The following is a 22,400-nucleotide window of genomic DNA, read 5'->3' as shown; positions in this document are numbered from 1 at the left end:
TCTTGTTACTTAGCAAAATATGCTCTATCAAAACAATTAAGATAGGTGTGCATAGGTCTGGATTGAATCTATTCACTTGGAAAGCATGGGGTAAAATGACACATGTCTTAGTTAACATAATTTACCTGGATTGTGCCTTGTTTGAGACCTTCAGATTTGGATATGGTCGTTTCCTTCCCAGAATTGATCTGAAGAGGATCCTGAAGGTGACTCGGTCTGCAATTTGCATTCTGAAAGTGAGAGTATTTCTTTTTGTCAAAGTAGGCTTGATGTTTGGGGGAAAGTTATTATAAAGGATACTTATCTATGCAGGAGCCATTGCTTGAAATATTCATCATGAAAGCAATTATTTTGTATTTTATATCAATGACATATATTGACCCCCAGGTAATAATGACTGCCACTGAATTGTGAGTAAGTTAGCAGTAAGATATCAAGGAAAAGAAAGTTAGTAAAACTTGATGCTCTATAAATAATAAAAAGATTATTGTTTTGTCAATCATTGGTTTTCAAATATTATAATCAGAGAGCAAATAAAAAACTTAAAACTTCACTGAGAAAAAGGAAGGATCTGCATTTCTTACTCAGTGTGGCAGTTCTTAAAGATTTGTGAAACAAAAGAAAAAGAGGGACTTTTCATCATAATTTTGTATTTTCATCATAATTTTTTTTTATCCAACCAGCAGTAATTTTAGTGGATAAATTAAGGATAAAATACATAGCTGACATAGAAAAAAGAAAGATTTTCTACATTGAGTAAGAAAATATCCATATTTATTCAAATCTAAGCTTAAAATGTCATTGTTAGAAGGCAGTAGTCACTATAATTTTTGTCTTTGGGGATCAGTTTAATCAACCTTTTGATTCCCCAGGACATTTTAACATTCCTGAACAAGATAGTAAAGGACAGACAATGGAAGTACAGAAAAAGTTCTTAAGAAGTAGGAAAAGTATTATTTATAAATTTACAAAAGCATGCCATTTTTTTTTTTATTTAAGGAAAATGCTAGAGCTTTTTTATTCTTGCCTTTTAAAACATTTAAATAGGGTTAGACAAATAGCACAACGGGTAGGGCATCACCACCTACCTGAGTTCGATTCCTGACATCTTATATTATCTTCCTTCTTCCCCCCATTTGTTCCTCCCTCCCCTACCCTCTATCTCCTTCCCCTCTCCTCTACTTCCCTTACGCTTCCTCCCTCCCTTTCCTACTCCCTCCCTTCTTCCCCACCCTTATGCCTACTCCCTCTCCCTTCCTTTCTCCCCCTCCCTCCCTGCCTCTCTTTCTTCCCACTCCTTCCTCCCTCCCTCCTTTCTTCCCTCCCTCCCTCTCTCCCTCCCCTCCCTCCCTTCTCCTTCCCTCCCTCCTTCCTTCCCTCCCTTCCTTCCTTTCTTTCCTCCCTTCCTTCCTCCTTCTTTCCTCCCTCCCTCACCCAATCTTTATTTACTGGAGACCTAACACCTACAAGTTATGCACTATACCACTAAATAGCACTTCTGGGTCTACTGCTACTTCTTGATTTCTGAGAAAACTTTGTTTGTTTGGTTTTGATTTTTGGGCCACACCCGGTGATGGTCAGGGATTACTCCTGGCTATGTGCTCAGAAATCTCTCCTGGCTTGGGGTTGCTTGGGGGACGCTGGGGGATAGAACTGTGGTCTGACCTAGGTCAGCCACTTGCAAGGAAAATGCCCTACTTCTGTGCCATCGCTCTAGCCCCGAAAACTTTATATTTAAAACAAAAATCTGAGAACAGATTCCAGTGCTGAATTCTTGCATGATTATTTCAATTCTTATTGTGATTTTTTTATGTTGTACAGACTGAATTAAAACAATTAACTACTATATAGAATTATTCAATGCTGTTATATATGAAGGGTTGCTTTTGCTTTTATTTTTGCTTTTATTTGAAATAGTGCAGCAGGTTCTCAAATAAAGGCATTCTCTAATAATGTCTATGAGAAAAATTAATATCTCTAATAACAGTGATATAAATCAGTTTTATTAACCCTTTCATACCAGTGGACTGGTACAAGTTCACGGACTAGTGGTCGGAAATCACTTACGCTTATTGGAGACTTGCTTTCTTTATTTTCACTTAAAGTCAATGCTGCCAAGAACTTAGGACATTGAGTGAGGAATTCCTGTATTCTTATGTGTGTGCTAAGGAGGAATTTATTTATAGAATTGTTTATTCACCACAAACAAATCAAAGTTGTGATAGATCAAACAGTGATCCACCGAAGATAGTGTCAAATTCTATTATCTGAATCTGTGAGTGTGATCTTATTTGAAATAAGATCATTGATAATGCAGCTAAGGGTCCTTAGACTATATCATTTATTTATTTATTTATTTATTTATTTATTTATTTATTTATTTATTTATTTATTTATTTATTTATGTTTTGGGTCATGCCCTGTGGTTCTTATGGAATACTCCTCTACTTAGAAATTACTCCTGAGTACTAAGAGTATCATATGGGGTAACAGGGAACATGGATTGAATACATGAAAGGCAAGCACCTTTCTCACTATACTATCACTCTAGGTTCTTATTATTTGGCAGAGACTTTAAATTGACCAATGAGAACAGACACAGAGAAGAGAAGTCACAGAAATAGAAACAATGGTCACAATAAGACAGGCTGAGTTTGATTATAACAAGTTAAGGACCGACAGTAGACAAGAGAAGCCAGAAGAGAGAAAGACAGGATATAATATCAAGAAGAAAGTGGTACTGTTGGTATTTTATGGGGAATTCCAACCTCTGTACCCATAAAATAATACATTTTTATTGTGTTTGACAAGCCAGTTTGTGCTAATTTTTACCAAGCTGTATGGAAGTACTATCTCCACAATGAGGTGGAGGGGTTACTATTATAATTCTTTAAGTTATTTTTTCTAAATATATATATATATATATATATATATATATATATAAAGAGATATTTATGTCTCTTTGGTAAATTTCTTAATCTAAAGGGATAGTCTACATAATAAAGGACTTTAAATACAGACTGAAATAGAAAACAGTAATGACAAATTCCATTGTGCATGTGACTTACATCAGAAGATGACCATCCGACTGGGTAGAGGACAGGGTAATCATCTGAGGTCAGGTTGGGGAATGAAATTGACAGTTTAAGTTCTGGCATCGGAAAAAGTCCAGTTTTTGTAATCTATAGAAAAAGAAAAAAAAAGAAATTCAAGTCTTTCTTTCAATAGCATCTTTTCTATTGTATGTGAAGTTTTAACGTTTAATTAATTACTCAAATTCTATAATAACTTGAGTCCAAGAATGAATATATATTATTTCTAGTAATTACAAGAATTCACATGATTTAAAAATGTAAAATCAAAAGAATATGGCATAGTTAGTTGCCACATAATCAGCAATAATCATATATTATTCCCAACTTTTACAATTAGGCTGGGTTAAAAATAAATTCTTTTCGTTCTCAATTCACTGTACTCATTTTTCTTTATGCTATATCAGTTTTTTTAAGGTTCAATGGAGAAAAACATTTATCCAATCTACTTAGATTGGGTTCATATTGTTTTGGTTACTTCAGCTTGCTATTTTTTGTGTGTAAATCCCTACAGCCAATAATATTCCTGATCCAAGCTAGATGGGATCTGCTGTCACTATAGAAGTAAATCAGAATCCCATGTATTTCTATTAATAACAGTTTGATAAGATGTTAATTCCCTCCAAGAAATTCTCACTTACTTTACCCACTAATCAAATATTCCTATGTATATGACATCATTCTGACCATGGTGAATGAGGCTTATATGGAAATAATATGAGATAGGATGAAGTTCAGCAAGAAACCAAAATCTTCACCTGTTTAAAAGAGGTGTAATTGAATTGGTGTAAGCTAATGAATGCTGTGGAGTTCCTTCGTCAACAAAGACTAACACCAGGAAATCCCAATGACCTCATAGCTGAGCCAACATTATCAGATGCAATTACCTGTCTACCTTATTTTTCTGCATTGACTTTTTCCTGCCTTATTTTGCTAGAATGACCTCCTCACTGCAGCCTTCTAGTCATTATTAAGCAGGAAACAATATATCAGGGCTGGAGAGATAGCACAGTAGGTAAAGATCTTGCCTGGCATATGGCTGACCTAGATTCAACTCTCAGCAATGTATATGGCATCTGAAGTTCCATCTGGAGTGATCCCTAAGTACAAAGCCTGGAAAATCTTAGCGCTGAGCACTGCTGGATGGGGCTCAAATATCAAAAATAAAAGCAACATATCTTTTGTTTTGTTTTGAAGGCTTTTTTTTTTTTGAAGGTTTTTGTTTTGAAGGTTACCCCTGGACCTTCACTAGGTTTCACTCTAAATGAGGCACAGAGAGCCTATAGAGTGCAGGGTTTCAAACTCAGGTAAGCTGCAGGAAAGGCAAGCATCTTACACTCTATAAGCTTTGTAGTAATTTTTTAAGTTGCCTCAAAGTATTATTATAAATTTAAATAAATTTATTTTAATGGTGAGATTTATGATGAAAAATATAGGAATATAGAAATTTAATAGTTTAACCAACATGTTTCTTCTGCATTCATTCTTTTAAAGACTTTTTATAAACTTATAAGTAGTTATTATACAATATAAAGATAATTTCTTACCAAATAGAAGATATTAATTTCATTTCCAATGTCTTCAGTAGAATTAATAACCTCAGGGACTGTGTCATTGACATCAATTGAAATGTGGTATTCACTTGCAGAACTGAAAAGATTAGAGGAAAGGAATAAAATGTAACAAAGTTTAACTCTTATCTAACCTCATTCTTTTTCTTTGTTTATAAAAGATAATCCTAAAAAACTACCTAATAGAGATTTGAAATATAAAAGAAAATTAGATTTTCTAAAATATGACACTAAATATTGGATGAAGGTGAGTAACATTAGAAAATTAAGTTTGATAGTCACTGATGATTTTATGGTCTTAAAAGATTCAAATAAATGGGCTGGAGCAATAGTACAGCAGTAGGGTGTTTGCCTTACACACGGCTGACCCAGGAACAACCTGCAATCGATCCCCCGAGGTAGGAGCGATTTCTGAGCACATAGCCAGGGGTAACCCCTGAGTATCCCAGGATGTGGCCCCAAAACAAAAAACAATTCAAGTAAATATTACAGCAGGTATAACATGAATAGATTTTAAAATAAAAATTTCATTATAACATATAATACATTTTCATAAATTCACTAATATTATTTATATTTTGTGAATGATCAGGCCAAAACTTGGCATTTTTAGAGTATTGAACAACTTGGGGGGCTGGAGAGATAGCATAAAGGTAAGGCGTTTGCCTTGCATGCAGAAGGATGGTGGTTTTAATCCCGGCATTCCATATGGTCCCCCAAGCCTGCCAGGAATGATTTCTGAGCGTAGAGCCAGGAGGAACCCCTGAGTAGTGCCAGGTGTGACCCAAAATGCAAAAAAAGTAAATAAATAAATAAATAAATAAATAAATAAATAAATAGAGTATTGAACTTTAAATAAAAACATCATGTCCTTTTACTATTTTCAATCTAACCAAATGTCAGAATTGGTTTCTAACATTTTGGGGCAGATGAAAAATTGATTTGCAATTTTCACAAGTAACAGTTTTCCAAAAAATTCTATATATCTACTAAACTTAAAATTTAATCTTTTCCATATTTTCTAGATGGGCATAGAATAAAATAATATTTACATGTAAGGCTAAAATGTCAATTTTATATATAAAAATTACAGCTTGTTTTAATATAATATTCATATTTAAAAGCAAATATTTAATGTTAAGTCAAATTCATAATATAATAAGATATAAATGTAAAATGTTTTAAAACATAATTTTATAAAGAGGGAAATACTTGTTTGACAATATTTGATTTCTAGGGAATTAAAAACATGTGGGAAATTCTGTTTTCCAAAAGGTTTGATAGAGCAAAATAGAAAATAGCAAACAGAATTTAAAGTCTAGGACACTTAGGCACAACCTAAGTGTAATTCTGCCATTTGCAAAGGAAATTTCTTTCTTCAATGCATGTTCTTCAACATGTATGCATTGGGGACGGCTAATAGAATCCATTTCAATTCACAAGCCACATTTACAATTATTTAGTGCATTGCTTCTCAAAATTTTGAGTGCATGGAGTCATCTGGAGGGTTTGTGTAATACACATTTGTGGTCCCACCTTTGGAGTTTCTGGCTCAGGTCTGGGAGGGGACAGTCGAAGAAATTGCCAGACTCTTCCCTAGGTCACTCTGACCAGTTTCAGAACCAAGGAACTAGTAGAAAGGTGTAATTTCCTCTTACCTGTAAAAATGTATTCCAGCTTCATACTTTACAGGAATGGTAATGTTGACTTCATTGTCAAAAAGCGTTTCAGGAGGTTCTTCACTGTCACTAAAATTTAAAAAATTATAGTGCATTTAAATAATTAAGCCATCAACTATTCTGTGACATTTATATGCACAGAAAGCATCTTTTTATGTCAACCTAAATGCGTAAAAGGTAGATATTCTAGAATTTTAATCAGGATGAGAAGGGAGATTAGAGATGGAATTGAAAGCTTTCCGTTGATTCTGAAATCTGATGAGGATTGAAAACCACCTGAATATACTTTAAGATTTCTCAGACTTCTCTGAGGACTATGATAGGAATCATTGGGACAATTGTTAAATTGGGAATTTAGATTGGGAATATAGATTTAGGAGATACAGATTAAGACCAAGGAATTTGTGTATGTATCACAATTCACATAGGTGATTCTTTTTTATTTATCACAGATTGATAATATGTGCCTAGCTGAGAGTAAATTTAAATCTTTTTAATAATAGTTTTAGACACTAAGTATTTGATGCTCATTATTTTTCAGTATATGTTTATTTACCTGATTTTAAACATCAGTTCCTTTATAGGCTATGTAAGCAGATGTGTATATCTGTGTATACACATACATAAATGTTTCTCACAACACATATGGATGATAAGACAGTGACCAAAACTGACCCCATCTTACAAGGTAAGGGGTCCCATAGTGACATACTATAGGAAAGTTATTTAATTATTCCATGGCATGGTTTCCCCATATATAAAATGGGTATTTTAAATTAGTGATTTAAAACTCATAGTTTTAAAAAAAACTCATAGTTTTCAGTCATACTGAATAAGTAATATTTTAGAGTGCTTAGTAGAGTGCCCAGGAAATAGCCAATATTATAAATTTAATATTATTTAAAAATTCTATACACCTCTCTAGTAGCTTTTACAGGGTTTATTTAAATACCTTATAATGACTCTGATAGTTTTCAAGTACATTGACTGGCGTGGTATACGCAATAACACAATGAAAGCAGCACCCTGCCTTGGGTTATATAATTATTTAAAATAGCTATTGACACACACACACACACACACACAAAAAGGGACCCTTTCTTCTACCCACTCTACACTGCGAACACATTAATTTTTCTTTGAAGTAGCTCTGACTATATAAGTTCACTGCTCAAAAATGATCTTGCTCATTTTAATTCTTCAATAGTAATAATGCTTCATCTCAACAGTCAATAATTAACATGCCCTGTTTACAATTCATGATTCACTTATATCTGAATGACTTTTTTTAAAGCTAAGTTTTATTTAAGCTAAGATGGGTTTCCCAATATTCCTCCAATAGATTCATAGGTCTACTTTGAGTTTATGTTCAAATTCAGCGTTTATCCTGAAATGTTCTCTCTAACTCTATCCACCAACCTCTGTTATTCATGAATTGATGTTCATTATTTATGGTACTCCCCAATTATCATCATCTCATCTCGATAAATATTTCTTGGATTCTCAGTTAAGTAGATGTAATTTCACCCTTCATAAAGTATATGACATATGGTTTCTATTTCTCTAATAAATCCTTTATTCTACTCTGTATCATAATATCATATAATTAGTCTATGTCCTTATTGCAATATTCACCCTATGAGGAGGTTCATAAACTTATCAATTTATATATTCTCTGTATCACTTAGTTCAATATCTTATTGATATATATGTGTATATATGATGTTTTCTGATGAATGGGGATATAGCACAGGGATCATAAAAGGTGTCTTCAATCAAAGGTAAAGTACCACATAGTCTCTCAAGACTTGTTGAGTGTAGCATTGGAAACACCAGTGCATTTCCAGATATTCTCCTGGATGTTCCCAGTGGCTCCTGGCACTGAAAGACCTGAACAGTACTACAGCAGCCTTGGACCCTATCACTGGACTGTCTCACTTTGTTGGCTGAGAATTGCTGAGATTGGCACCTGGATCTCCTGAACATCATTTGGGAGCCACCCGTCTCACTCCCCCATTGCTGAGCTGAACTGATCAGAAGGAAACAATACATGAATTAATTTACTTTTGCATTTATCCCTTAAAACTGAATTTCTTTTAGTTATTATTACATTTCAGTGATCATGTTGCTACAGAGAAATAAATTAATAAAAGGAGAACTTTATTTCTGGGAGCTTATGATTCAGTAGATAATGACAGAAGAAAGGTAGCAGTCATTTGAATTTCCTTATGTTTTTACTATTTTCAGCTTATATGTTCTCTTTCAGAAGCTTTGACTAATTTGGATAAAAAAAATTTTGAACTACAAACTAGTGTCATGAAACAAAGTGGTTCTAGTGATTCCATTGGCATTGATGGGAAGTATGCAAAGGTTTTTAAATTAACAGGCAGACCTGTACATTTTAAATTAATTAAATTCAGTTTGGCAAATACAAATGTGATTACAATATATTCTAAAACTTACAGAATCAATGGTTCAATCCACTTAGATATGTTACTTTTATTTTGTATTGGTGTTAATCCAGCAGTGTTCAGGATTTACTTCTGATTCTGTGCATAGGGATCATTCCTGGTGAGTTTAGGGAATCATACGGGATGCCAGGAATCAAACAAAGGTCAGCAACATGCAAGGCAACTGCCTTACTCTTACTGTAAGTGATAAAATTTACTGTTCTATCACTACAACTTCTATATAATTTTTATTAAATAAGAATCTATTCTCAACAGTGATTTTTATAAAGCAAAATTATTCTTTACCTTATACTTCTGATCTCAATCCGTAAGATGTTTCCAGTTTATCTATTAAGCAAATATTCTATCTATAAAAATTCATATATATGGGGCCAGAGAGATAGCATGGAGGTAAGACATTTGCCTTGCATGCAGAAGGACAGTGGTTCGAATCTAAGCATCCCATATGATCCTCCGAGCCTGCCAGAAGCAATTTCTGAGCATAGAGCCAGGAGTAACCCCTGAGCGTGGCTGGGTGTGACCCCCCCAAAAAAAACCCAAAAATAATTCATATATACATACAAATGCATTTATATAGACCAACCTTGTTGCATTTAAGTTAATAACCACATTATCCATAATACAAGATGTGTTGTACTGAAATAATATTTTGAAAGTAACCTACAAAATAAAAATATATTATTAATAGAAAAAGAAAATGTCTGATTAAAATGTTCAATTATATGACATTACCTAAACTCTACATGTTAGGAACTATCTTATAAACTATGGTCTCACATTTTAAAATTATAGAAAAATGTGATTCATCTGTTCTAAATGTGAATCAATAAAATTATTTACATATTGTTATTAAATTTTAGTACTTTATTTCAATTATAGTAATAAAATAATTTATAATAAATTAGTTGTTACATGGTACATAAACCATAGGAAATATATTTGACTTCATTTGGCATTGTAAAAACATTTTCAACTTTTAAATAATAATTATAAAATTGAAAAAATATTTGTCTTTCTAGAATAACTCACAAAATAGTACATAAAGCAGTGAGTTTTATTATAACAATTTTTATAGTTGGAATAATATATAAAGAAAACTGGAACTTTTGTGTGGATGCTATGATACAGATAGTTCACCTTTGAGAATTTATACATAAGCATATGGATTAAATAATGCATAACTCTTAATAAATGCAAATTAATTGGGGGCTGGAAAGCACAGCAGGTAAGTTACTTGCTTTTACTGTACCTGATCTGAGTTCAGTATTTAGAACCCTATTTGGTTTCTCAAGCACACCAGGAGTAATTCCTGAATGCCAGCCAGGACTGACCCCTGAGCATTATAAGGTGTGATCCAAAATGAAAAAAAATCAATTATTTTTCAAAGAAATGTGTCAACAGCAGAGTTATAATGTGAAACCTCAATGGTTTATAGCAAAATTGATAATCCAAAATACACAATTAATAGAAACTAATAAAAAATCTGAAACCTGGGGCTGGAGAGGTGGCACTGAGCGTTAAGGCATCTGGCTTGCCGACGCTAGCCTAGGATGGACCACGGTTCAATTCCCTGGGGTCCCATATGGTCCCACAAGCCAGGAGTGATTTCTGAGCACTTAGCCAGGAGTAACCCCTGAGCGTCACTGGATGTGGCCCTTCCAAAAATAAAAATAAAAAAAGAAAACCTGAAATCTTTTAATAATTAATGTTACAAAATATACATAAATATATTTAAATCAATTTATGTTCCATACACAAAAAGTCCGATTAAAATTCATGGTTTATTGAGGCCAGAGTGACAGTACAGTGGTAGGGCACTTGATTTGCATTTAGCCTACTTAGGTTCAATCCTCAGCACCCAGGAGTGATCCCTGAGCTTTAAGGCAAGAGATAGTCATGAGCACCACCAGGGTTAGCCCCTCCAAAACAAACCAATGAAAAAAAAAAACCCAAAAAAATTTATAGTGAAGATATTTGCTTGGTTGCACAACCTTGGGGGGGAGATGCTCTTTTTTTTTTTAAGAGACTGACATTTATTTTTAATACTACATTACCCTAAATGATTGCAACTAGAAAATTCACACATTTGGCTTTAAGAATATTATGTTTTATATCTGACTGCCGTATGTATTTTATATAATGTCCTTACCACTTCTCCATTTCTCAGGAAGGGATACCCAACTTTACATGTGATACTCTGATTGAATTCACAACTGTCCTTTTGGATTGCCTACAAAAAGAAAGAAAGAATTTCATCAGACATGCAGATGAAATACTTGAGTGCTTACTAAAGTTTTCTGAGTTGTATCTTGCATTCAGTCTTACAAAGATTTGTCTTTCCATTCAGTTGGAAGAGTCACAGTATTTTGCATTTACCTGTCTTTAAGCGTATGAAGATCTGAAATTCCCCTTAGGTTAAGGGTAACTTAAGGCTAATAGCCTACAGTACTTTCTAGTGTAGGTTTTTCCCCTTATGTGTGAGTCCCAATAGCATGTACCCCACAGGTGATTTGGAGGTTGGTGGAAGAAGCCACCCATACATGGAAGCCCACAGTGAATGGTAGTCACTGAGGAAATTAGCACAGTGTGTAGAGCATCGACTCTGTCCTGGGTTCAGCAACCTTTGGATCCTGACAGTTGGATCCTACCAACTGTTAGTTTTGTCCTTGTCAGTATCTCTCCTTCTGTGGGAATCATTTACTGTTGTGTACTAGCCTATTTCATCAAATTTAAAAGATGCACTGAGATAAATGCAGAGAAAAAGTACAAGAGTTAAGGTGCTTGCCTTGAATGTTTGCTTTTGTTTCTGCATGGTCCCCAGAGAAAAGCCCTGGGCTGTTCCTGAACACAGCAAGAATAGCTCCTGAACATTACCAGGAGAGATCCCCTCCCCCCAAATATAAAAATAAAAAAAAATAATGCTCCAGGAGTAATAGATTCACCATTATCTTATATAAATATGTTTTTCAAGTAGATCTTAGTAATTATGTCTCTAAAATTTATCATGATAAAAGGTGAGATGGCAGAATCATCTGAATTTGAACAAACTAGATAATAGTTTTAATATTATTGAAAATAAAAATCTTGTTTTAAATATAAGTCATTATTGAAAATTCATATAATAGATGCAGAATTTTAATTCTTGTGTGTGCATTCAGAGATCAGAACTAAAAGTAAGATGCAAATTTAGAAGTCCCAATTATCCCATACATAGCATTTTATATTAGTGTGAAGAAAATCACAAAGACCAAAAAAACTTTTGTCTGATGGTAAGATAGTCATTTATAATACAACTCTCTTGCCAATGTAAGAACAGAAAGAAATAGTATGGTGATAATTTTTGCACTAATATTTTGTTGTGTCCAAATACTTATGTTCCTTTTTTTTCTCTTAAAATGTCATTTTTGAATTTCATTTGTAATATTTATTTTTTCCTTTGACTCAATCTCAATTTCAGATATTTAAGGAACTTACAATTCAGATAAATCAGTGCTATTTTCCCACATACTAAATCCAAGAAGGGCTGCACATTTCTAGAGAAGTATATAAAAATCAAAGCTTTAAAGAAATGGTTGATGCTTTTGACACTTTGCGACTATTAATTTTATACAAAATTATCCCCTACTCTTTTACAACAAATAGAATAAATCAACTGGTGCAGTAATAGGAAAAGTAAGTTAATGAAAGTCAACTAAAAAAAAAAACACCATAAATTTTTACCTCAATTCCTGAAAAAATTAAGTTTGGAGAATAATTTACTATGGTTCTAGTATTATAGGCACTGTCCTTTTTATTTTTGACTGTAAGACTAATGTTGAGTTTATCATTGTGAGACTTGACAATCAGCAGATCCTTTTCTGTGGTGGACACTTCTAGGGCAAGGTCTGAGATACATTTGTCCTTTTTTCCACAATCTTTGGCAAAGGGAATCTGAAATGGACACAGAAAAGAATTAACATTTTTATTTAAACATTATTGACAAGTATCCTATTAGTGTTTTTGATATTTATAACAGATTACCAAAATAGGTTAAACTAAACATAAAAAGCACAAATTTTGGGTGAGTCTCAGGGACCACTGTGTATTAGAGATCAAACCTGACTTGGCAAGGTACAAAGCAAGTACCCTACCTGCTGTACTATATCTCTGGCCTACCAAAGATATTTTTTTAAAAAACAAACCAGAATGAAAGAGGTAGAGAAACAAGCAAACAAACCAGAGAGGTAAGAAAGAAAAGCACAGGGGCCGGAGAGATAGCATGGAGATAAGGCGTCTGCCTTTCATGCAGAAGGTCATTGGTTGGAATCCCAGCATCCCATATGGTCCCCCGAGCCTGCCAGGAGCGATTTCTGAGCATGTAGCCAGGAGTAACCCCTGAGCACAGCCAGGTGTGACCCCCCCCCAAAAAAAAAAAACAAAAAACAAAAAAAAAAAGGAAAAGAAAAAAGAAAGAAAGAAAAGCACAAATTTCACTGCAGAAATCACCAGGCATTTTGTTTGTTTGTTTTTGGGGTTTGGGGCAACACTCAGCAGTGCTCAGGGGTTACTCCTGGGTCTGTACTTGAAAATAGCTCCTGGCAGGCTTAGGGGACCAAATGGAATGCCAGGGATCTAACCAGGGATGGTCTTGGGTTGGCCACTACAAGGCAAATGCCCTATACCTAAACTGTCACTCAGGCCCTTAATTGTTTCTAGAATTAATAGATAACAAACATTTACATTTGGGTACAAAGCCTTCTATTCCTTAAAAAATGAACAATTTTCTCAATCGAATATTTTATTATCCTCCACTTGCCAAAGCATAACAGTTTAAAAGAAAAAGTACTCTAGGATCTACATCTGTGAATGGACATTTTCACTCAACTTTAATTGTGAGTTATTTCCATTAAAAATAGTAAAATACTGGAATGTAATAGAACTCAGTCAAGAGGGCAGAAAATGAAAGGCCACATAATTAGGGGTCCCTGGACTCCTGTTCATAATGTTCTTCCTTTATCCATCCCATCTCCAGGAACTGCCCTTTACAGTCGTCTTTTAAATATCTCCGCATTTCTAACACTTCTGGTTCAGTCATCTTTATTTCTTCTCAATTGTGATGACAACTTCCCAACCGTTCTCTCTATCCCCCTTCTTTCCTCCAATCACTTTTCATATTCATGATGAAATGAGTATTAAAAATGACAAGTATAGAAACTGGAGAGATAATGTAGTAGGCAGGGCTTTTGCTTTGTATGTGATGGCTCATGTTTAATCCCAAGTACCATCAAGTAGTTCCCTGAATACCAAATGAGTGATCCCAGGAGTAAGCCTGGAACACTGCTGGGTGTTGCCTGAAACCCCCCCTCAAAATAATAAGCCCCCAAAACAGTGAAAAACATACCCTGATACAAATATAAATAAGAATTCTTTAAGTTAAAAAGAAAGAAGAAAGAAAACCACACAGATGCAATTTAAAATCTTCAATACAAATATATAGTCATTCCATTTTTAGTGTATGCTGCCGCAGAAAGTACAGAAATCTATATTCTACTGCTCTTAATGCAGTTTAAAATCTATGCAGGGACACAGGTCTGTAAGATTAGAGTCTGGTCCAATGTCTCCGGTCCATTTTGCCTTCATCCTTAACTTCAGGCAGTTGAATGAGTTTAATTTCTTTTCCATGTCAGCACTTTCAATGAAGCCTTTGGCTTAACCTTCTTCTTCCATTCTTATGGAGAATCATCCTCTGCCTCTGTTCTCATCACATGTCACCACTTTGGAGAAGAGCTGTGAGTCCTTCCCAGGCAGAAGTCTAAATAGCTCTGCCATCTCCCAGAGAAAGCACTCCATTACCTGACACCGGTTTACTATGTTAGGCTGTAGGTGTTGTACCTATAAGACGTTTCATAAGTGTATTTGGAGGAAAGGAAAAAAAAAAAGTGGAAGATAGGTGCAGAGGGGGAAATCCCAGAAACATTTGTTGTTTTTTTTTTGTTTTGGCTTTTGGGTCACACCTGATGACTCTCAAAGGGTACTCCTGGCTATGCGCTCAGAAATCGCCCCTGACGTGGGGACACCGGGGGATAGAACCACGGTCCATCCTAGGCTAGTGCAGGCAAGGAAGACGCCTTACTGCTTGCACCACCACTCCAGCCCCATCCAGAAACATTTCTAATGTTTCTTTAGTAGGGACCTCACTTCATCTTCTGCTCATTGTCTTAGGGAGGAGAAAGTTATCCTTTCCTATTCTCCTCTGGATGTACCTGTGGGAAGTACTTGTTCTTGTCTTCTGCTCTAATCTCTGTTCTGCAAGTGTTAGAAGATGGGTTCCCATGACAAAGGTCCAAGATTGCAGAGCATGATTGCTAAGTATTTTGTCATCTTGGACTTAAATCTGGTGAAGACACCCTTTAAATGCAAACTATGCCCCATAACCCAGGGTTTATGAGTCATGAAAGGGAGCTCTCTAATGGACTGACCCAGAGCTTGTTGGTACTTAATTTAAGCAAGGTAAAACTAAATATCATTTAGAACTTCCATTAAACTTTAACAACAGATAATTAGAAGCTGGGAAAGACTAAAAGAGTTCAATTCTTTAAAAACAAATAAGAAAAATATCCATTGATTTGTGTGTCTGTGTATTTTTCTCCTCTGATCTGGTCACAAACAAGTACTCTGAATTTGAAAATTTCCAACTTACATATTCGTGTATTGAATTGGGCAGAGCTTCATCAAGAATGGGCCCATTTTCAGGATCACTGAGATTAAAATCCAAAGTTATTCTCACAGAATCCCGGAAGTCATGCTTGTCCTAGAGGTTAAAATAGAAAATATATTACTGGTATAAAATTAATTATATTTTCTGAGGCTGGAGAGAGAGAAAAGTGGGTAAGACACTTGCCTTACATGTGGTTGAACTAGGTTCAATCCTCAACATCCCATATGTATCCCTGGACAAAGCCAGGAGTGATAACTGATTGCAGAGCCAGGAGTAAATCCTGAGTACTACTAAGAGTGGCCCAAAAACAAATAAAATAAAATAAAAATCTTATTGGATTTTCTGACCTAGTTCTAGATTCTTTCTCCTATCTCTGTGGCCCAAGTTTACTGGCCATTTTTGGGTGTCCTATTTGATCTATAACCCCATAAAATTTCTGTTTTCAGTGGAGAAGTTTCCCTCTGTCTGAAGAGTAACATATCTGTGGTGCATATTAGAATCAATTGACTCAACCCTCTTCTGCTCAGAAGAATCTGCTGCAGTGCTAGGTCACTGACCATGTCAGATACACCACTTTGATTTACTATATCCCAGTACTGTTTCTTTAGGGACTCTACTCAAACCACCCATAATATTTCTGGGATAGTTTCTCAATTTCAAAACAATATTCTTTGTACAAATAACCAATATTTTACATACAAAAAACTTAGCTTCCAAGAGACTAAACAAGATTGCCAAATCATTTGAAATTTGGGAAGCCAGAATACAAACTCTATCTTGGCTGACTCCAGAGTAAACTTCTAAAATACCCAATATAATTCAAAAGAAAATGATACTTGTTGAAATACTAGTTTAGGGGTTCCCAGACTTAATTGACACATTGCTCCCTTTACAAAAAAAGAAAATCTCTCAGTGTGCCCTTGGAGATTTACTTCCAGTAAGTGAATTAACAGAAGAGCTTCTGCCAAATAAATTTAGCGGTGACTACTGCCTCCTCGATCATTCTACTACGCCTGAGCACAGAGTTCGGAATGATCCCTTTACACAGCCAGATATAGCCATACAACTGAAAACAAAGTAAAATAAAATCTAATTTGACAGCCAAAGAGACTCATAGAAGTCAAAAATTATTATTTCAAGTTGAAAGTCTAAATCTTTGGAAAGAAGAAATGAATACTTGAAGAGACAAATTTCTCTATCACTTAGTACATGTGTCATTTACTGTTCTATAATATATGGAAACTTGGAAACATATTCAAGGAAAGGAGACAATAGTTTTATGAAATGCATTTGGAAATTAGAAATACAAATTTGTGGCATAAGAGAACAAAGTTTACATTATGGTATGTACTTTAGTATATAATCTTCAACTTATTTGATTATAATAAGACATCTCAACTTTATTCTTGATTTGAGTAAAGCAGCTATAAGATATGATTTACTTGCCAACATGTAGAAGAAATGTTTAGTGCATTTTGATTTCAGAACTGTGATGTTTCTTTGAATCTTTCTATCTTGAATTCCAGAGAAATAACTTCGAGATATCTGCCTTTGTGAATCCAATGTGACTCGGTATTGCATATCTAAAAATCAAAACAGGAAAAGTGTTGGAAGTGTTAATTTGGAGTAATTTCTATATGACCCAGTTCCTTAAAATGCCATTACAGAAATCCATGGACAATCAGTAAATACAAATTTTGCTTATTTTTGTACTGTACCATAATACAAAAATAAGTGCTACTGTAGAATAACAGATTTCACAGATGTGACTATAATATCAAAGAACTCTGTAAAATAACTCTGTAAAAACTGCTTTCTGGTTTTACTTTCAGAAGGTTAATTGCACTTTATAAAGTATATGGATAAATACATGCATACACATCTGAACACCAATGTAGCCCTCCTTTCTGACCATGCCTGACCATGCTTACTATGCTTATGTCACAGATTTTCACTTTGACTTTTTTCTTTTCTAATTTAGAAATGTTAGAATCTCTAGGGTATTAAAATGTTTTTAAATAGATGTATAAAGAACAGTTTTCCCTATTTTATAAATAGAAACAAAGCATTATATTAGCTCCATTTCATAAAATAGCATATTAAGAAAAAAAACAGAAAAAAATCAGTTAAACCATATATATCTATGTATATATATATATATATATATATAAAACATATATAGATATATTTGTTTTCTGGGCCACACCTGGCTGTACTCTCAGTTTATCACTTGGTTCTGTACTCAGGAATCACTCCTGTGGAGCCTTCTTTTCTTTGAACCCAATATACTTTAACATCATTATAACCCAACCTTAGATAGTGCAGCATGCAGGGAGGAGGAGGATAAACAGGCTGAACTGATGCCTGAGTTAAACATACTCCAATAAGTCTGACTCTATGAAACCAGGCTCATCTTCAGAGCCAAGTAAGAGGGTTTCAGAAAGGTGAGGCTGGAAAGCTTTCATGTCCTCTGCAATAACCAGTCTTAGGACGAAGAAAGAAGAAAGGGGTTGTGAAAGCCCATCAAAAGGAAAATTAAACTCTTGTGGAGCCTAATTTTCAAGCTCTACTTCCAAAATAGAAAGTCCCCAACCTTCAAGCTAATCAATTCATTATCAAAACACCCAATTTATTCATAGACAATAGGACAGTCAGAAAGCAACCATGGAACCATGGAATGTTAAAACTATCACATACGTGCATGTGGTTTCTGCTCTAAAATTTGTTGGGATGTTCACTTAATCCATCTGCAGTGCAATTTTCCAAACAAAACAAAACAAAACAAAACAAAAAAGTATTCACAGGGCCAAAGGCAAAGTACTACAAGGGGAATTACAGTATCATCACTTTGGAGCACTTCTGTTGTCTTCCTGTCTAAAAAAATCTCTTGCTCTCTATGTCATACTCACCAGCTTTGTAAATAATGTCTTCTTTGGACTTTAATTTCACATCAAAACACACAGTGGCATTTATGCATACTGTCTCAATTCCTTCCATTTGGCAGTTTTTCTTTTGAATATTCACTTTATTGGGCTCAAATTTCATGGTCACTTTAACTACAGCCACATCTCGAGACCTATGAGCACAGAAACAGCAGTGAAGATTCATTCCTGGCTTTACTGAATAAATGTCATTGCCATAATTCAGGAAATGGCCTGTGGCAGAAGCAGAGAATGGAATTCTCCATGCAATACTAACAGTCAGGGTCCTACTTCTCTGGAGAAAGAAACTTGAACACAGAACAAATGATACCTGGTGACCAACATGATCATTATCCAAAGACCTTGTTGCAATGAATAATTTGACTATGGAAGAGAAGGGAAAATTTATTTTATTTTAGTCACACCCAGTGATCCTCAGGGGTTACTCCTGGCTAGGTGCTCATACATCGCTTGGGGAACCATATGGAACACCGGGGATTGAACCCAGGTCTGTCCTGGGTCAGCTGTGTGCAAGGCAAACGCCCTACCGCTGTGCTGTCTCTCAGGCCCTGAGAAGGGACATTTTATATTTGCTACACTTTTGCTTGTTTTTCTCCTGTTGCTCTTTATTTTTAATAAACACGTCTTTAGTACAAAACTCAGAAGGGTTGAAAGGAAATTATCATCCCTTATACTTCTCACATCAAAGCTCATTTTGCTCATGAACAAAATAGTATCAAACTGTTCAGGTGAAATCTGAGAATCAAAATTTTCCTTTGAGAATCTGAGATTGGTTATATCCTAAAAGAATCTAGAGGCAGGGCCAGAATGGTGGTGCTAGAGCTAAGGCGTTTGACTTACAAGCGCTAGCCTAGGATGAACCACGGTTTGATCCACCCTGCATCCCATATGGTCCCTCAAGCCAGGAGCAATTTTTGAGCGCATAGCCAGGAGTAACCCCTGATCATCAAAGGTGTGGCCCCCAAACGAAAAACAAACAAACAAACAAAAAAAGAATCCAGAGCCTCACCCATCCTCATACTCCACTCCTCCCTACATTCCTGCTGGGAGCACTCAAGGTTATGGTTATTTGGACATCTATTTTTTGTCGTTTTTGTTGTTCTTTGGGCCACACCTGGTGATGCTCAGGGGTTACTCTTGGCTATGCACTCAGAAATTACTCCTGGCTTAGGGAACCATATGGGTCCCCACAGGAGATCGAACCCTGATCCATCCTAGGTTAGAGTGTGCAAGGCAAAAGCCCTACTACTGTTTGTGCCACCGCTCTAGCCCTATCACTGGAATCTGGACTGTCAATTGGGCCTCAGGTAATGCCTTTCACATATATACTCTTAGTCCTTCCTTTAGAATTGCCAGTCTTGTTTCCAAGTCCCACTATGCATCTTTGGTCTATTCCACTGACTAATGACAGGGTCCTAACTACTCTGTCATTTTGGTTCATTACTATAAAAAAGTCCTGAATGAGGGGAGAAAGGCCTTACATAAGTAAGAACCACTTTTTTGGGTTGTTTTATTATTCCACACCTGGTGATGCTTACAGGTTACTCTTGGCTCTGTCCTCTATGCTCATATCATAGTACTATCTAGGAGGCTGGGCATCTAATGGGGGTCAGCGACACGCAAGGCATGCACCTTATTCCCTGTACTACTGGCCTTCACAACAGAAAGTGAATGATACCTGGTCTAGGGACCGAATTTACTCCATGTGGGGAGGGAGTAGGAGAGATGAGAAATTGGAGATGGGGAGGCCCTGAGACAACTGTGGTCAAGGGTGTGGTGTTGGAACACTATTCATAAAATTCGACCATTAACAGTATTGCAAATCATGATGCCTCAAAGAATGGGCAAGATATATTTTATTGCATCTACCCATTTACTTTAAGGATATATGTCAGTTAATTTTATCACACTAAAGTCAGTCTAAACTAGGTAAAAAAAAAACAAATGGGAATCTTGTAGTCTTTGATTTTTAGGGGGACTTTCTTTCTCTAAAATTAAGACTGCATGAAAGTCATCATGCTCTTTTACAGGGCAACCTTTTTAAACTTCTTTCCCTGTGCAGCTGATTTCTGGTTTTAGCCTCCCATGTAGTGCTCAGGCTCAACTTTCCAGTGTGTCTTGGTCAACTGGCTGCCATTTCAACTGTGGGCTGAAAATGTGCTCCTGTTGAAGCCTTGTGTTGGCAAGAATGACCCGAGTTATCCAGTAGTATTTGGCCCCTAGAGCTGTACCTAGCAATGCTCATGGAACAATGTGATGGCAGACACTGAACTGTGTCTGGTGATGCCAAGCACATGCCCTAATCATAGTACTATCTCCCAGACCTGGTAATGCTTATTTTTATAGTACAATAACTAATATCTATGTATTGGTTTTCTAATCTCTTTTATCCCTATTTAACACTTTTCTTTACTCCTCTTTTAGATATATTTTTGTTTTTTTTTTGGGGGGGGAGATCATTTGAGGAAATACTTACTTTCTCCTAAATTACATCAAACCAATCATTCATTTGTAATAATCAGCATGTTGTATTATCATCAAGATACATAAAATAAATATATAGTTTTGCTTATTCAAATCTTTCTTTCATGTATTACATTTATAACATTTTAAAAATGACATAGACTTATCATTAAAACTATATTTGATATTTTTAGTCACTCTCCCCAAATACATTTTTGGCATTTTATTTTTGCTTCCATTTTAATATTACCCCTGCCTCTGCACTGAGGGACCACCTCTGGTGGAGGTGGGGGACACTATGAGACACTGGTTCGAACCAAGTTAGACCACACTGAGGCAAGTATCTGAATCCCTGCACTCTCTCTCTGACCTTGATGTGTTTTTTTAAATTGCTAAATCTAACTCTATAACTGTTGTTAATCAATAGCTTGATAAATTACTAGATATATAATAGTCATTGTTATGGTTATTAAGGCTTGGTTAATTAACATAACTTATTGACTAGCACTTTACAAATTAAATGCAAACAAATTGGAGACAGGAAGCATTTCAGAATCTGAGCAAAGATATTACTGAAGATGCTTTTAGGCTGGATCAACAATATAAAGAGTGTGTCTGAATTAGGTACATATGTTGTTTCTTAAACACCCCTCCTCCTATTCTTCATTCCTGGCAAAATAACCTAAGAGCTGTGCACACAATAGAGACTCCAAAGAAAGTGTGTCTATTTAGTATCTTTATAGTATTCACTTTTAAGATTCATTGACACTTTCATCTGAATGAAATGCACAATATTTACTTGAATAATAATAACAGGAAGCTGATCTTCGGCATGACGTCCGCTTCAAGGTGACTTAGAGCTCAGCCATGATTAGTGAAATTTTTCAGTCACTGGATGCTACTAACATACTTACCAGAAGAGGGAAGCACCACCAAGGCCCCCGATGGTCACATCCGTTAGCCCATCTCCATTTAAATCCATTTCTCCGTGGATGGACTGGCCAAAAAATTTCAATGTCTCTCCATCTCCTCCGGATGCAATACGCTGTGAAAATCCCAACAGAGAGTTTTTTCATCTCAAACGTGTGTCTTCAGGTAATAAATCAATCTAAGACTCGGGTTGGTTCAGGAAAAACTGAAAGGAAAGAGCTTTTGGAAAGATGCCAGGGTGCGCCCTCCTGTGGAGATCAGGTGAATTGCCCAGATATTCCCAACCTTTTCAGGGTCACTGGCCTCATAGAGCAGGAAACATAATAGAAAAGTCATCCAGTCTAATCCTCCTGGAGAACTTTATGACCATTGACTTGATCTTCTGGTTCCTGTTTAGTCCCATTACACAGATACACTAATGTCACAGGAAACCTTGGAAAACGCATCAGTCAAGCAAGAGAAGCAGGGAATTGTCTGAGGGTCAATCTGGGGAGCAAAGACTGGACTTTGGGAATGGATATAAATAACACATTCCACTGAGTACATCTAAAAAAT

The 22,400-nt window shown here is 35.5% G+C and overlaps 1 protein-coding gene across 1 annotated transcript in view; it reads right to left on the bottom strand.

The window, feature by feature from the left end:
* Positions 1 to 22,400, bottom strand: part of ITGA1 (integrin subunit alpha 1) — a 162,589-nt gene that overhangs the window by 8,270 nt on the left and 131,919 nt on the right. The window contains 11 exon segments of the mRNA XM_049768148.1: positions 126 to 230; positions 3,069 to 3,182; positions 4,640 to 4,742; positions 6,322 to 6,411; positions 9,397 to 9,473; positions 10,963 to 11,043; positions 12,534 to 12,743; positions 15,493 to 15,603; positions 16,957 to 17,093; positions 18,420 to 18,586; positions 21,830 to 21,960. Coding sequence (XP_049624105.1) covers positions 126 to 230; positions 3,069 to 3,182; positions 4,640 to 4,742; positions 6,322 to 6,411; positions 9,397 to 9,473; positions 10,963 to 11,043; positions 12,534 to 12,743; positions 15,493 to 15,603; positions 16,957 to 17,093; positions 18,420 to 18,586; positions 21,830 to 21,960 — 1,326 coding nt within the window.

Source organism: Suncus etruscus, chromosome 2 (genome assembly GCF_024139225.1).
Source record: "Suncus etruscus isolate mSunEtr1 chromosome 2, mSunEtr1.pri.cur, whole genome shotgun sequence".
NCBI lineage: Eukaryota > Metazoa > Chordata > Mammalia > Eulipotyphla > Soricidae > Suncus > Suncus etruscus.
Note: the sequence above shows the minus strand (reverse complement) of the source record. Positions and strands in the feature narration are given on the sequence as shown.